The 17050-nt window shown below is 39.2% G+C and overlaps 1 protein-coding gene across 2 annotated transcripts in view; it reads right to left on the bottom strand.

The window, feature by feature from the left end:
* Nucleotides 1-17050, bottom strand: part of LOC135224394 (PRL-1 phosphatase-like) — a 48343-nt gene that overhangs the window by 11173 nt on the left and 20120 nt on the right. For both annotated transcript variants that reach the window (XM_064263358.1, XM_064263357.1), the window contains exons 3-4: nucleotides 2773-2904; nucleotides 1643-1809 (exon numbers count right to left, since the gene is read on the bottom strand). In XM_064263358.1, the coding sequence (XP_064119428.1) occupies nucleotides 1643-1809; nucleotides 2773-2904 (299 nt within the window). The remainder of the gene's footprint in view (nucleotides 1-1642; nucleotides 1810-2772; nucleotides 2905-17050) is intronic.

The following is a 17050-nucleotide window of genomic DNA, read 5'->3' as shown; positions in this document are numbered from 1 at the left end:
TACACTTGATTTCTTCATGGTACGAGCTTTACCATTAACTTATTTATATCTTTTCGACATGAAAACAGTAGTAAACTGTATTCTTTCAAGACCTGAAGTTTTGATTAAAATGATTCTCTCTCAACTTTATCTACAGTTGTGTTTGATCGGATAAGTTTACAGGAGTTTCATCTTTGTTACCGATGCACAATAACAGTCATTAGCAGCTCTAAAAGTGTTCTCAGCTTCAACTACAACTTTGTTTAAATTTAACAGTATGTTTCCTTGCTGATCTTTGATCTATAGCAAACAGCTATTACCTAAAAATATATGAGTCCTATTATACATAACGTCATTTATAACATAACTGCGCTAATTGTTTACTATCGTACAATGGTCGAAATACAAGCCAAGTGGATGTTGTTATCCAATTCGGTTGTACTTAGCAAAACGTTTCTCGTTCAGTTGTTCACGGCTGTACACATTTACCAAAAAAGTAAAACGTTAAAACAAAACAATCATAATTCTCTTTTGCTGTTTTTTTTTTAACATATTTAACTAGAATATGGGATACAGTTAGGCTATTGCAATTTGGTCTGTCTCTCTTGCTGCCTGGTTGTACGCTGCTGGGCTGCACCCATTCCGAGCAAAATTTAAAATATTTTCCAAATATTATCGTATCAGTATATATTACTTACTATCCCCATTGTAAAATCGGATTATTGTAAGACTAATTATCGTAACTTGAACACTACCTGTATGTAGAATCTAAGCCAAAGGCCAAGTGCTGGGACCTATAAGGCCATTCAGCGCTGAACCAGAGTAAGAGGTCTGAAAGGTGTAACACGAAGAAAACCTTGCTGTTGCAATATGAAACAATTGTTAGGAGAGGGCGGAAAGTAAGATTGAAGAGAACATGAATGGAAGTACAGGTGGTCCTAGTTATCGGCTGCTTCGCTCTATGGAACTTTGGTTTTATGGCAGTTTTTGAAAATATCCATTAAAAAATAAGGCTTCTTATGGCAACACAAAGCAAAAATCACCATTAAGCGAAGCATGAAAGTCTAAGGGAGTAAACCATACTTGTGGTGCCAATAATCGCTTATCAGTGCCATAAGAGTGCCATAAGTACTTTAACTGCCTTAGACTTTCATTCTTTGCTTAATGGCAATTTTCACTTTATAGCGCCCGGCCAGGAACGGAACCCCTGCCAATAACTGGTAACCACCTGTATAGTAAAAGGAATTAAGGGGTTGCAGCTAGGGGCCAAAGGGATTCTGCAATGTACCTTAAGTAATCCCTACACCAAAGGTGCACTGAAGGAAATACGAAAAGCTACCAATCATGAAATTTCAAATTTAATCTGCACTCTAATTCACTTTGTAAATTTGTTTGACTACCAGTTCCTAGAAAAACTCTATACAGAATGTCCAATGCTTAGGTTCACATATAATGATTAACAAAAATCTAAAATCAACAGCCACATGATTTGTCCCTGAACCTGGAAGGGATTTTACCTGTGTTTCAGTCAAAATATGGAACTTGCACCTGACTCTTGCTTGCACTTCTCACCATACAGCATATGTATTTTTAAAGAAAAAACCATGAGTATAAGATCTAAACTCATATCTTGTGAACTGCAACTTTCACTTTATATACATACTGCCTGATGAGTTCAACAGCATCTTCATAACGCTGTCCCAGCTCAATTAGAGCAATGGCCACCAGCACTGGTGCACGTCCTAAACCTGCCACACAATGAACAGCTACTGTGCATCCTGGATCTTCACGGAAACGTCGTCGTAGCAATCCAAGCCACTCCTCGACAATCTAAAATAAAAGTTAAAATTGTGTATGGCAAAATTGCTATTGAGTATATTTATGCACTTAAATCATTTCATCACAAAATTAAAGATAAATTTTTACAATTTCAAGAGTATGACACTTATCCTACTTGAATCTGCCAGAGCCAACAAGAAATGTCCATATATTAGGAAAAGGCACTACATAAGAGCTTTCTAGTCATGCTGTATGACATGACTTTCCATCCATATAAGATCACAAGCTGAACATGGGGTCCTATGAAAAATCCAGTACACAAAATACAGCTTGAAGGTGAATGAAGACATAATACTACAGTGTGCTGAATCATCAACAAATGTATGAATTGGAGGAATGTAAACTGAAGGGGATCACAAAAAGAAAAAATAAATAAATAAAAATGAAACAAAAACAAACCATGAAGGGAACAGATATTTCACAGATATTTCACTACCAACAACAAAACCTGATATAAAGCAGTGACACATAATGGTATTTCCTAGTTCGTAACATTTCTTCCTCATGCACTTCATTATGTATCAATGCAATTTAAAGACATATAAACTGTATCATAAAGTTTGCTTTTATATATATCACAACTTTTATTCTACACCCATACACTGTATTTTAAAAGCTTCACTTCGACATATCACATCTAATGCTATGAATGGCAAACTAACCTCAAGGAAATTCTGCCAATAATATCTTCCCAGTATCTTCCACAAAATTTCAACTCACCTCCTACCTGGGTCTTCCAACTCTTATGGTGGCCAGAGGAACCCAGTACAAATTAATTACTGATAACAATGGTACAATTCATTGTTTAAAATTTGTCTGCTTGCAAAACTTATAAAACTTATTAAAAAAAAAAAAATTATCCAAAACTCTAACTCTTCATAGTGTGAATCTTCCTTTAGCATTAGCGTAAAAAAAAAAAAAAATTACTTCAGTAAATTTTCCTTAACTGCATACCTCTGTTGGGGGGAATGTTCCATCATCAAAAACTAAGTCCAAAACTGAAATGCCAGCCTTTTTCAGCTCATCAGTCTTGTATGTTGGTTCACAAACTCGGACCACATCATGCACACCGTGCTTCACCAACTCCTGAAATCAGATTGTCCATTGGTCAAAAACTCTCAAGAACAAAACTGATACCTGTTATATATCTCAAGAACAAAACTGATACCTACCTGTTTTGTATATTAGTTCAAAATTTAACTTCAGATAATAAATTTACACACTACACAGCAAAAGACTGCAGAATTTTACAATTTCCAATACGAGCAAACTGTGTACAAAAACTCAACCATTTCACATCCTTGTTTCCCATCTCAATGATTCTATTTATTTAATGAACTGTAACTTCATTCCAGTTACAGATGCTTAATTATGGTAATATCTGACCCGGCTAGGACTATGTATTCCTATATGGTTCATTTTCTTTTTCAACAAAACTGAAAAACAATTTGCCTGAATACAGACAACTGTATTACTTTTGCTTATCTTTAATCTCAATTCTGCATGTATAATTTTTCCCAAAGATCTTAGGGAGAGGTGACCACTAATAATTAGCCTTGTACACCAATCACCACATAAAGTATATACCTACAGTATATTTCGGCGTATAAGTCGACCCTTTAGCCCAAAAAATCATGCCAAAATTAGGGGGTCGACTTATCTACCGGTAACAAAAAGTGAATCTTTATAATTTTGGCATATCGGTACAGGAATCCAGGCTTTACAGGTTATTTTATATGATACGTTTTACCATGCTGCTTATTTTGAGCGTACGGTTGGCCTCACATTCTAAAGGTCGACTAATATACCCGATATTAGTTAAAATCATAAAAATTTACTCAGAATTGGGGGGTCGACTTATCTTCCGGTCGACTTATACGCCGATATATACGGTAATATGATTTCTATTCACTTAACTGGTTTTCTCACAAAATACCTAATTTTTGCATGAATGGGAAACAACAGTAGTGCCAATACACATTTTCAATAACCATGAACAATATATCGGAAGTTAACATAAATCATCTCATTCTTTTTCTATGGTGAATTCTTTACTGTATAGAATATTTGACCCAAATATGGCAGTTTCTTTGAATGAAAATAAATTATAAAATACTGTTCAGCAATGTGCAATTTTAAATCAGATTTATTTGTTCAAATAACAATTTCCTTTTATTGGTTGAACTATAGCTGGTTCACTTAAGGTAGATTCTTGGATGAACCCTATGCTTACGTCTGAGACGTTTGTTTGGCGGCCGCTGATTGGCTGGTACCGGGAGGTAGGCAGCTCCCAGCCAATCAGCGGCCGCCAAACAAGCATCTCATGGGCATAGGGCTCACCCAAGAATCTACCTTAAGTGAATCAGCTATAATTGGTGCTTAGAAATGAGAGCAAGAGCTGATTTTGCTGAATAACAGTACACAGTTTTAAATGCCCTATTTTTCTTTCCTCACTACAATTACCTTGACATAAATAGGGTATTTAGTCTATCTAGGAACGTCAAAAAAAAAAAATTAAAACAAAATTAATAAATCATAAGTGTTTGGTCAATAACTATCATTAAATCTATTTTTGCTTTGGCAACATTCACACCCTCTGCTGATACTTTGCTCCAAAATGTGGCTACTAAAATACGTAAGGAAGTTTTCCATTTCAAAACGTGGCTACCTTATATAGGGTAGTTCCCACAGTGGCTGGTGGTGAACTTTTGAAATGCCAATTTCCATCCACTGAATCTAGTTTGGCTACTAGTTACAGGTATGTTTCTGTCAATTAACCTCTTGATGCTTTTTCTAAAATTCAAACTGATACCCACAGTGTCTGAGAGTATACAGTACATAGTATGGATACTCTTGCCAGTAATGCTTATCTTTCCATGCCCTTCACTAATCCTAAATAATATTAACATTTGAAGTCTATGCTTCAATTAATGAGGCCTATGTCGGATCGCTTATGCATGCCAACACCAATTTAAAAGCAAAAATGTGCTTGTATTTAGGCTGCGCATTATGAAAAAACAGATGCACAGACAAAATTATCCAGGATCTTCATAATGATATATAACTTTACATATCTTTAATCAGAGATATCAACAGCATACTTCACAACTCCGGGAACTCAAATCTATGGTGTCATGATTCATGCAAGATACTCAACATAAACCGAACGGAGTCAAATCCATACTGGTAATCATTTAGATTGTTAACTAGTGTGACGTCATTCCCCCTTCGAGAGCTAGCCAATCACTGGCATGCAGTGAGAGGGGCTAAGCTGCAAAGCTAGGTGGACTCTGCTATAGCGTAACACACAGGCTATTTTTCCTCGTTTCTAGTTGTGGAGTTTATTTAATGTTTCTTAATATTTCTAGGCTTTCTTTTCAACTTCCATATATTGCTTAAAAACTTAAGTCACAAACTGGGACCCCTGGTTGTACCTGACGTCAGCGCGAGTGATTCACAAGCCTATATAACACATTTAACTAGTCCTACCTAGAACACTGCAGAATTAACAGTATAGTATTGGATCTTTTTTCATAGTAATTTAGTTTCTTGAACTGTTTCTAAAATAATACCACAAAAATACAGCCATAAGATGAAAATCTTACCTCAAATTGCCTACAGCTAAAGATGGATATTAAAATAGTTTTCAAAGTTTCAGTTTGCAAGCAGGAAAATATACAACCAAGAGTTCTGTAAGTCACTTCTAGAAGCTTCTCCCTGGTATTTACATTAGCGTACCAGAAAAAATTATTTTATTCACAGCCCCAATCAGTGGATCCAAGCTCAACCCTCCACCAGGAACAGAGACTCAAAAGCTATGTCAGTTTTTTCTGTGAATAAGTATACATACATAGGTACTAGAGGCCAAATATTGGTTCACACATCAAATACAGATACCAATGTATGAATGAGTGATCAGTAAAAAGAATCAGTATGTTTTTCTTTGTCCAACCTTTTGATTCTCCTACTGTTTTCCATCTAATCTTACTGTTGGTAAATCCTAACAAGTTCTTCAAATTCTCCTTCATCAAACATTTTTATGCCTTACAAGAATTTCTTCACATTCATCTACCACCAAAAATGTTCAGATCATCCTTTCCTTTACAGTCTTACTTCAGCTACTGCTTTCCTGATCCTCTGTTCCTCAAACCCTCTCAACACGTCTGTCTGACTTCCTTCTAGGTTCTTGATAACACATCTCTCCATCTATTTCCCATTCTCAGTACATACATCATCTTCCTGCCATACTTAGGCCATGAACTTGACATTCAAAGGTCTCACCTTTTCAAAACTTCAACTCTCCTTGTCATTGTCCGTTTCTACTGCATTAGTGCAGGACCTATATACACATTGCATGCCTTTGCTCTCTACCAATAGGAATTTCCTACCAGAAGTCAATTATCTCTAAAGTTTATTCATGCTGCAGCCACTCTTTCTTACGGTTCTCTCAAAATAATTTTTCACAGTGGTGTGTCTCCTTAAGACAACAGAAATGCGCTATCTTTTCAGACTTACTCATCTATCGATAACAAGTGTTGTTCTATACTTCTACTTTGTTCAGGCCCCATATATCTTATCCCATGAATATTTTGTAATTCTAAAATAAACACACCGAGGGACACATACCATGAGATAACACAGCCTTTGTACCTTTAGTCTACTGTGTGCTTTTATGAATTTAATGTTTGATCTGGCTTCTTTATTTAGAAGAATTGTAACATCATCAATGAGAATTTATCCTGAAAGTGACCCTTGCTCCACATTTTAATTTAGATGAGCTGGAAATCTGTCAGAGGAATTAGGCAGCCATTTTTTTACCTGCAGTTGTTGGCTTGTCTGTATTTCTTCATACCTACAGTTGTTGACTTGTCTAAACTTTGGTATACCTTTGCCAGTCTTGCTACTAACATGTTTAGGGGCCATTCTCATCATAAGACAGGAAACCAAAGGACCATAAACATGGCAATACCTGAGTATATGATAACTTTTTTGTGTGTGTGGATAATCCCAACTCTTAGTATACCGAAAATTTCATATGATTGTAATCTATCTAGCCTTATAGAGGTTTTAAAATGAAATGTAAGTGTCATAAGTAACTATATTTGTAATCTATCTAGCCTTATAGAGGTTTTAAAATGAAATGTAAGTGTCATAAGTAACTATGAATTGGGTCCAGTAAAGCTTCAACATTTGTGGAACGCAGCATAAGAGGTCATGGTTTATTAATGAACAAACCATTAACACAGCATTAACATGTACCCTACCAAGTCACAGTTTATACAAGAACCATTACCATAGTTTTAGGAAAAAATATTGTATACTTAAACCTACGATGCATATTATAAGAGACAAATATTTCTGGTGTTGTACTGTGCATTCGAAAAAAATACCCCTGCTCAACAACCACGGAACTCAAGAAATCTACAATTATATTACAATTCTGTCCCATCATACTAATCAGCTAACCCTTTTGTACATATTCACATTGGGCTTAAAATTTTTTGGGGTTGAAATAACTAGATTCCCATGATAATACGTATGGTGAAGAGGGAGTGTTCAAATTTCATTAATTGGAAGAGCAAAAGAAAGAAAATAAGAAACAGCAAAAAAACAGCAAAGGGATATAGAATAAAATGTAAGGACAGAACTCAGGATGGACTACATGAATATGATATTTTTATAATAAAACAAGGTTTTAATTATACTTACCAAGCAATTAAATAGCTATAGTTTCTGTTATTCACAGCAGTATAGATTCAAATTTTGCGGTAGCCAATTAGCTTATTCCATTTATGCTTATGTCCATCAGCAGGGAGGAGGGAGGGCTCTAATCATGTAATTACTGGGCAAGTATAATTAAAACCTTCTTTTATTATAAAAACATTTTTATTATGCAACTTACCCAGTAATTACATAGCTGACTCCCACATTGACAAGAGGTGGGATAAATAGACATAACTCTACTCTGAAACATAAGTCATGTAATGAATTAGATATAGATAAGCTGCTAGCATTGAAACATTGCTCGTCGTTCCTTGTTAGTTAAGAGAGCTTGCAGTAGAGACTGCCTCTACTTAAGGGGGAGTCTTGTAGCAAAGATGATTCCAATTGCTCACAAGGACTACAATTTGCCCTTGCCCTGGGCACAGTACCATAAAAAACCAGGGAGTTAGTGGACTACTACTAACTCTATAGCCTTCTTCTGCAAGTGACAAAACTTCTCTTGACAGGGCACTAAATGTCTGAATTCTGAATTTTCTGAGTAGGCCAAAGCTATTATGTCTGAATTCTGAATTTTCCAAGTAGGCTAAGGCTATTATGTCTGAATTCTACATTTTCCGAGTAGGCTAAAGCTATTGGAGAGCTGAATAGAGGTGGAACACTCTCAAAAGGAATGTTGTAGCCTTCTCTCAACACTATATGATCCAAGGTTCTTCTCTTACTTCCTAGTCATCCAAACTGGTGGAACATTGCTCCGGCAGGTGCCCAGAGGACTGCCCCTTCACTTTGTAGCGGGAATTTTGAAGGAGGATTTCCTGATGGTTTGAGGATAGAGACGTACTCTTCCCCGGGTCTAGGGAATGACCTAGAGCTCCCCCTGCCATGAAAGAGCTGAGCACGTGGAAGGAGAAGGATATGAGCTAGTAGTGGTAACATGAGAACACTTGGTTGAGTGAGAGAGAGAGAGAAGGTTTGGGGTTGACTTCATCCAAAGCTCAGAAGATACCTGAATCACTGTATCCTTAGACAAAAGGTGTTTACTATCCAGAGGAGAGTAAAAAAAGGGTAGACCTCTGTGTCCCGATACACTCCTTGGTGGTGAAAGAACAAGAGCTCTCTCTCTCCTTCAGAATCCCCAACGTAAAGGGAGAAGACAATTCCAGGGAACTGTCTCCAATACCCTTATCCAGGTAGGAAGTTACACGTTAAAGGTCTGTAAAAATCCTCATCCAGCACCGAACATTCCTTGATTTTGCGGCCCAAAGCTCCAACAGTTCAATCAAGGAAGCCCACTACTACAACCACACAGAAAATAATCTTAAAAAGATTGTCCAATTCCAATGCCGAAAACATTATCTGTCTGTCGAAAGATGTGACAGTGGGAAATTAAAGTTAACCTTTCCCTGTTCATTCTTTCAGAAAGCCAAAGGTTAACTTCCTTCATTGCCTAACAAGAAGAAAATGAAAGAACTAAATAAGCAACTTAGACAAATCTACTTGATTAGCTCTAAAATATGAAGATACTGGCAAAATTGGAGCTACTGGTGAGGAGTCAAGAGAAATTCCCTAGAAAATAGCGTAGAGGTGACTTGTAGGTCATAGGAGGAGTCTCCTTATCTCTTTCTTCTTCCACCAAAGAAACGGGACAAGGCTGTTTGCGGCTGGATAGAAGGAGCAGTATGCTTCATGATGCCTTGGCGAGAACAAATCTGAAGAATTCGTTACAAAGTAGTAAAGTAGCAAATAGTAGGATGTCAAGAGACAACTCCTTATCCTCCTCTTCTTCTTCGGCCAATGAAAACGACGACAAGTAAGCCTAAAGTTGAATAGGAGGTACAAAGGACTTCATGAAAACCTAAAATACTGTCCAACTTATTTTGAATGGGTGCAACTGAAGGATCTGAGACAGCCATGACTTGTGACACTGTCGGTAAGACAGAAGAGGTAAGCGTTGTCCATGGTTGTAGAAAAAAATTCCTACTGATCCAGGAGGCTCGGGTGCCAATGGACACTAAGGCACTAAGTGATGCCCGGCCTCCAATGGATGATCCGGCACTAATGGACACTTGGGAGCCAATGGATGCTCGGGCGCCGATGGATGCTTGGGAGCTAATGGATGCTCGGAACCCATTGAATGTTCGAGCGCCAGTGGTGGTTCTTGAACCAGTGAGCACTCTTGAAGAAGAGGTAAAACATGCGTACGTAGGCACTTCTACTCCAATGAGCACTCAGCTGCTTGTGGAAGCTGAGGCACCAATGGGTACTCTTTGCTCTTGCACCAATGGGAGTTCTTGAATTACTTTAGGTATAGAAGGCAGGACCGAGTCCCTTCCTGCTCAGAAAGGACACACAGGCACCAACAGACGCGCTCAGTTGCTGTACACTTTTCAAGAGCTAGACTCTAACATAGAGGAACTATCTGGAGTAGGGAGCACAGGAGGATAGAGGTCTGGCGCCAACACACTCGGATCTTTTCATGCATGCAGCCTCATCAGATGGATGCCAAGAGGACGACTTCCTTGAATCTTAGAGGAGAGTATCCTTTCACTACACTCCCCTCTAAGCCGTTGTCATCGTGTGAAAAGCACTCTGGACTATACTAGACGCTGGAAGAAGGACGTTGGTCCACTTGTAACACACTGGTCTTCTTAGGAGGGACAGAAGGCAACACATTACGGGTCCTCCTTTACAGTGGACGAGACTCAGGAATAAAGAGCCACTAGCACCTGGGTGACGACTCCTCAGAGATCAACCCACTTGCGGAAAAACAAGACACTTCCTTATAGACACCTTTCCAATGGTGCTCTGTCTGGAACTGGGATTTAACAGGACCACCTGAGGGGGAAACTGTCCATGGGCAAATCCCACTGACCTCCCTTGGGCTACCAGTATGCCTCCTCCCAGGGGCTGGGGAGTTTAACAGGGACCTTTGCTTGGGAGAATCATGGGATGAACAGCACCTCCTCCACTGCACAACACTTCACTATCACAGAGTTAACATTGCTAACCCCAAAAAAACTGGCAATGGTATGGGAAGGAAGCGAGAGAGACAAGCAAAGGAGCATGTGATACAAAATAAACTTTTATAATATAAATGACATTTTCATATAATAAAATAAGTTTCAATAATACCTACCCAACAACTACACAGCTTAAGTAGAACTTACAGCAGTGCAACCATTGGGCAAGTTATATCATTAAAATTAAAGAGCTAGTAGCAGGAGAGAAAAAACACACGGACTAGAATAGTGTGTTATCTGACTAGGTGTCCATGTATCATGTATCACAAGAAAACTACTTGAACACCTGTGTTGCTTACTATACTGAGAGCTCGGAACTGCTGGTCGCTCAGCGCCACGGACGCTACTGGGCGCTCAGCACCGATGGATACTACTAGGCACTGCTGGATGCTAGGTGCCACGGATCCGTTGGACGCTCGTGGACGCTACTAGGCGCTTGGCACCGTGGTTCTGACAGACACTCAAGGACACTACTAGGCGCCACTGGGCGTTCGGCGGCGCAGATCCGCTGGACGCTCGTGGACGCTACTGGGCTCAGTAAACTATAAGATAAATGCAATACATAATCTTAGGTCAAACATATGGCTAAAGACAAGATCAGCAAGAATAATTCAGCGCCAGGTAAGCTAGTAGCTTTGACAGCAAGTGTACAATTTTGTCAGTCTAGCTACCTAACAGCTTTGTTTTAATTAAGGCTAAGCAGGCAGGGTAAATCAACATTACTGTGTTCCCTTAACTGGTTTCAAGTAAAGCCCTCTGTAGTTGGGCTCTTGTACATTTTCAAAGAAAATTGTTTCCAATAATAATATTATATCACCAATACTTTTATTCCTGCTTTTAATAGGATTTTGATAGACCGTCCTCTGAAAATTCATCATAACTAATTCGCTCCTGCTACATTATACCTTTACACTTAATTTTGGAAAGATAGATAAGCGTATAAATTTACTGCAAATTCGTTGCAGTAGCGAACACACTACCAAGTGAAAGTGGTGAAAACTCCCTAAAACATTTTTTAATCCTACCAACACACCTTGCGGAAATAAAATTCAACACCAACATCATTCTGATAACGAATGCAATGTTTACATTATTACACTAATCAATCAGGAAGATAGCTAGTGCAGTGTTTCCATTATTAAACTACTTGCTTATTAGCTAAGTGACATCTCACTTTGTTGCGTTACTCATTGTAAAAATTATTTAATCAAAAGATCGCTACTGAAACGTGTTATCGAACAATATCCGATTGTTAACAAGCGTAAATATTGGTCCGACAAACCAATGTTTACATATTATAGTCCAACACTCGTCAAAAAGTAGTTGACCAATTAACTGCATGTCGCTGTATGTGCAAACTAAAGATGTACTACTTCAGTGAAAAGCAATAAAACAAGGAAAAAACTCATCCTAAAGCTTTCAGTTGAAGTTATTCCACTTTCGGTTTGTACACCGAAATCTGGTAAATAACCAGCGAAAATTGAATAACTGCTGCAGACACCAGATGTTTACACCAGGAGTCGCAACCCTTCTCACTAGGGGGTGAGACTGTGTCACCTACACCCTTATCAGTGTCGCTACCATAAAATTTGAATCTATACTGCTGCGAATAACAGAAACTATAGATAAGTAATTACTGGGTAAGTTGCATATTTAAAAATGAAGGTTTTAGGTGCTTGACACTTTCAAAGAAGATGGAAGGATTTTGTGAAGTTTAAAACGTAGGCAAAGCTTTCCTCGGGAATTTGTCCGGGAAAGTTACAGTGCACAATAATTGGAAGTATATAAGTTATTAATCAGACACAACTCTAAATTCCAGATTAGCAGATTAGACCAAGTTTAAGGTCAAATCTTTGATCCCTGCTCCAGCTCATCAATTAAGTAAAGTATTTCAAGACTTGCCATAACTATTAGGCCACTCAAAGTGGTAATTAGTCAGGCTGCTTGTTACAGCCAACTTTCTCTTTTAATGGATACAGTAGTTTGTCATTGAGATAAAAATAATGAGTATACTAATGGATTACACCGTAAAGAAAATACAAATGCAGGTCAAATAAAAAAAATGTTATTGTTATAATACAATTAAGTTTGTTCATACTTACCTGGCAGATATATATATAATGTAGCTGTATTTTCTGAAGTCCGACAGAATTTAAAAATTCGCGGCACACGCAGTGGGCGGCCAGGTGGTAGTACCCATTCCCGCCGCTGGGAGGCGATATCAGGAAACTATTTCCCATTTCTATTATATTTTTTATCAGTGCCACTGTCTCCTGAGGGGAGGTGGGTGGGCACTTTAATTATATATATCTGCCAGATAAGTATGAACAAACTTAATTGTATTATAACAATAACATTTTGTTCATGAAACTTACCTGACAGATATATATATAGCTGAATCCCACCTTCGGATGGTGGGAAGAGACAGAATAGGATTTTTGGGAAACTAAATTAAGTAGATGATATACATCTTGGTTCCTGACCTGTTAGCATAGCCGACTTCGTGATTACTGTCACCAAAGTCTGCTTCTGCGTAACTAGAGTTGCCAGCGAGGTAGAGACCTGTAATGCTGGTGCGCTCTAGATGATCTGTCAACGGGGGCGTGACCACAATGTGACTAGACCATATGACCATACTTCTGAGGGCACCGAAGCTAAAACCACCACCTGACCTAACCTATCAAAGTTAGTTCCATAACTTCTAGGCTAAAGAAAAGGAACGCGCCTCAAGCGACCAACCCTTCAAAGTTAAAAGCACACCTATCCCTTTTCTATAGGATAGGATTCGTGTTGCTTCCTGCACCCAATAATATATCTACGGATATGTATGGTCCTAGCGACTTACGGATCTGAAATGTCGTCTTCACATCCCGTCGGGAGTGTGAAGCGAACACAGAGTTGCTTCGCTAAAGCGTGGCACTCAGGATGTTACTGAGTGTCATGCTCTGTTGAAATGCTTCCGAGGCCGCGCCCTCACCTCTTGAGCATTCATATTAAGAAAAAATCTCAAATCTTTATGCAAACATAATGAATGAGACCTCTTAAAAGAACTCCTTGGCTATAATGCCAGGGTGTTCTTGGACAAGAACCAGTCTGGTCTTTTTACGGAACATCGCAGATTGTCGGTAGTGTGAAGCGAACCCAGAGTTGCTTCGCTAAAGCGTGGCACTCAGGATGTTACTGAGTGTCATGCTCTGTTGAAATGCTTCCGAGGCCGCGCCCTCACCTCTTGAGCATTGATATTAAGAAAAAATCTCAAATCTTTATGCAAACATAATGGATGAGACCTCTTAAAAGAACTCCTTGGCTATAATGCCAGGGTGTTCTTGGACATGAACCAGTCTGGTCTTTTTATGGAACACCGCAGATTGTCCGTTGACCTTGACTTTCTATAGTTTTATCAAGATAAAACTTGAGAGACCCTACAGGGCACAGGACTCTCTAATGCCCTTGCCCAATAATTTGTGCCATACCCTTGGTCTCCAAGCCTTCGGGTCAAGGGTTAGACAGGTTTTCGTTCTTATCAAGAACGGAAGGCTTAGAGGACAGACCTCATTATGTCCTTTAAAGCCAAAACCTCTGATGATGGCTAAAACCTCACTAACCCTCCTTGCCGTGGCTAGAGCGGTTAGAATATTAGCCTTTCTGGTCACGTGTATTAAGTTCGCAGAAAGGATAGGTTCGAAATGCTTTTGGCATCAGAAACTCAGACTACGTCTAAGTACCATGCCGGAACCTTTGATCCAGAGAATTTCAAGATCTCCACAGACCTCAAAGATCGTGAAGCTTTGTTGTTTGACAGAACCGAATCTCTGAGCCTAGAGGCCGTCAACAACATATTTGCATATTCTACAATAGTTAGGACTTCTATCTTATCTCATACTTCATACGGAAAGATAGAACCATAACGAAATTCACAGAGGTAGAGGAACAGTAATTTCCCTTCACTATCTCCAGAAACCAGCCCCCTCCGAGTGAAAACTGAAAATAGGTAGCACTGCTTTGCCTTGGCCAAGAGACTGCCATTAATCTTGAAGATCTTATCGTTTCTCGATAGTCTGAACGCCTTCAGACTTAGAGAGGAGAGATATTAGATACTTCACTAAGTGACGATGTTAGATTACACCGATCGCTCGGGCGGGAAGGGTCTTTGGACAATTCTCTGAATTACCTGACCTCTGTGAATCCAACCTCTTAGAGGCCAACATGTGGCGACTAAAGCTAATCCTCTAGGATCATGAATAAGGAACAACTTAAGAGGAAGCTCCTTCGTCTTCAATATTACGAAAAACTTAACGAAAGGACGCCCTCAGTCTCTCCTCACTTTCAACATACTTCTAAGTGAGGATTACTCAGACGTCAGTAGTTGTTGCCTTCGATCGAGAAGACCCGCACGGACGTGCACTAGTTTAACGAACCTCTTGAGGATCGTTACGTTCCGTGCCCAAGCCCATAACCAATTCTCTCTTCTCGAGCTATGTGAGAGCTGAGAAATTATCCGAGATGATTTGGGCCACTCGATCCAAACTCACCCTTCGAGGAACTGGAGAGCCGACCAATTTGGCTTCCAATTCTTTCAGACAATGTGCCAGAACATCTGTTCTCTGTTCGGATGTCTGGCACCCTCTCGCTATCACCCGAGGTGATCCTCAAGCCGTTGAGAGAAAATTAGAATTACAAGATCTTTGATGTTATTCCAATTTCTTCGTGAGGAAAATTAGTAGAGGTCTGAATTGCTGTTTATTCAGGGAAAACAAGCTTCTCCAGCGAGGAAATGGTCCCCAGCAAACTCATCCATTCCCTCACTCAGCCTGCTTCCTTCCCTAAATAAGGCTGCGCTTTGCATAAGCAGGAGAGCATTATTATAGTGCTATGCCGCGGTAGATTCGTACAGAATGTTACCGTGCGGTAAACCCGCACCTAACAAGTATAAGAGATATCTTGTTGAAATTTTCTAAGTAAACGGCAGGTATGATCATTCAAGATTACTAGAAATTTTCTCAACCCGAGGCTTAAAAATCCATGATTGTAGGGCAGAGAGACGTTTTTATTCAGCCATTCCCGCAAGGGAGAGAGACGTAACCAACCGCGCATGACACCGAGCTAGCCGGTACTGCGTAGATCACAGTAACAGCAGCCTTGATCATCGTCTCGCACTATGTGCCTGAGTTGCCAGCTACTCCTTTTACGAAGGGATAGGTATGAAATTATCGAGCAAAAGGAAACTCTCAAGCAGGCATATTTAAACGAAACAAAATTCGCTATACTTCTCGTCTAAGTCGCAATCCGTAGAATAACTAGGATATGCGCCTACCCCTCGGACAATTCAACTGCTTAGTAGAATCATGTCGCGAGGTTAATATACGTAGTATTCTGAACAACGATCTCCATCCTAAATTCTTTCCTTCAAGAAAACAAAATAAGGATTGGAGACCGACCACCTTCGATCTCTATCAAAAAGAGTGAAGGAGAAGTCTTCATCGAAGGAAAGCTTCAATGGTGAACAGAAATACTATCTGCCTGAGTTGCCAGCTCTCCCTTTACGAAGGAATAGGTATGATATTATCGAGCAAAAGGAAACTCTCAAGCAGGCCTATTTAAACGAAACAGAATTCGCTAAAAACAGAAGCTGAGTTGGTGTTGTCGTAACAATACCTGAAGAGTTGTTCTTACTCCGAAAACTCTTGGAAGGTTGAAGGGAGTGTCAAATAAATACATTAGAACAACAGTTCTTTCGGCTTCTATCCGCAGAGGTAAATACGATATGCGTATATGACTTGACCCATGCGTTAGCAAAATGACGCAAAGATAAACTACGTAAGTATTGTAGTAATTTGAACATCGAATTCTCTACTACATCTTTCCTCGACGAGGAAGGGAGAAAGAAAGGAAAACGACTGTCCACGTTCTAATGAACGAGACTTTTAAAAGAACTCCTTGACTCTTTGCCAAGACTCTTTTCCAAGAAAAGGGAGTAATATTCGAATAGAGATCATCAAGAGAGAACCGAGGATCGAAAAAGACCGTTCAATGTTCTTATGATATTGGACAAAAGACTTCCTGGATAGTCTACAAGTCTTTCTCTTAACCCCGGATGAGCCTCTGAAAATGAATGAGAGCTCTTCCGAAATTTGTTAATGAGTTTATCCGCTTAAACGATAAAAACGTTAAAATCTATGTCAATGAGAACTACCCCATTTATGAGGGGTCCCCCACTTAAATGACAATGGGGAAAACGTCCTGACTTGACAAAACTATTAGCACTTTGCTAATAGGGGAAAACCCTTTAACATGACCGAAAGTCACCCAGGAATCCGAGTATATAATCTTCCCGATTCTCAAAGAAATCGATGAAGAGGAAAGAGGGATCGAAGAAAAAATTCGGGTATGTCTCTCCGCTAACTCCGAATCCTTTTAAAAATTTCTGTAAAGAAATGTCCTCAACAGCAAATAAGACGCCTTCAACAAGTCCTTTTCTCTCGCAAAAGCGT

Source organism: Macrobrachium nipponense, chromosome 12, assembly GCF_015104395.2.
Source record: "Macrobrachium nipponense isolate FS-2020 chromosome 12, ASM1510439v2, whole genome shotgun sequence".
NCBI lineage: Eukaryota > Metazoa > Arthropoda > Malacostraca > Decapoda > Palaemonidae > Macrobrachium > Macrobrachium nipponense.
The sequence above is the reverse complement of the archived record's forward strand: the minus strand, read 5'-3'. Positions and strand labels throughout refer to the sequence as shown.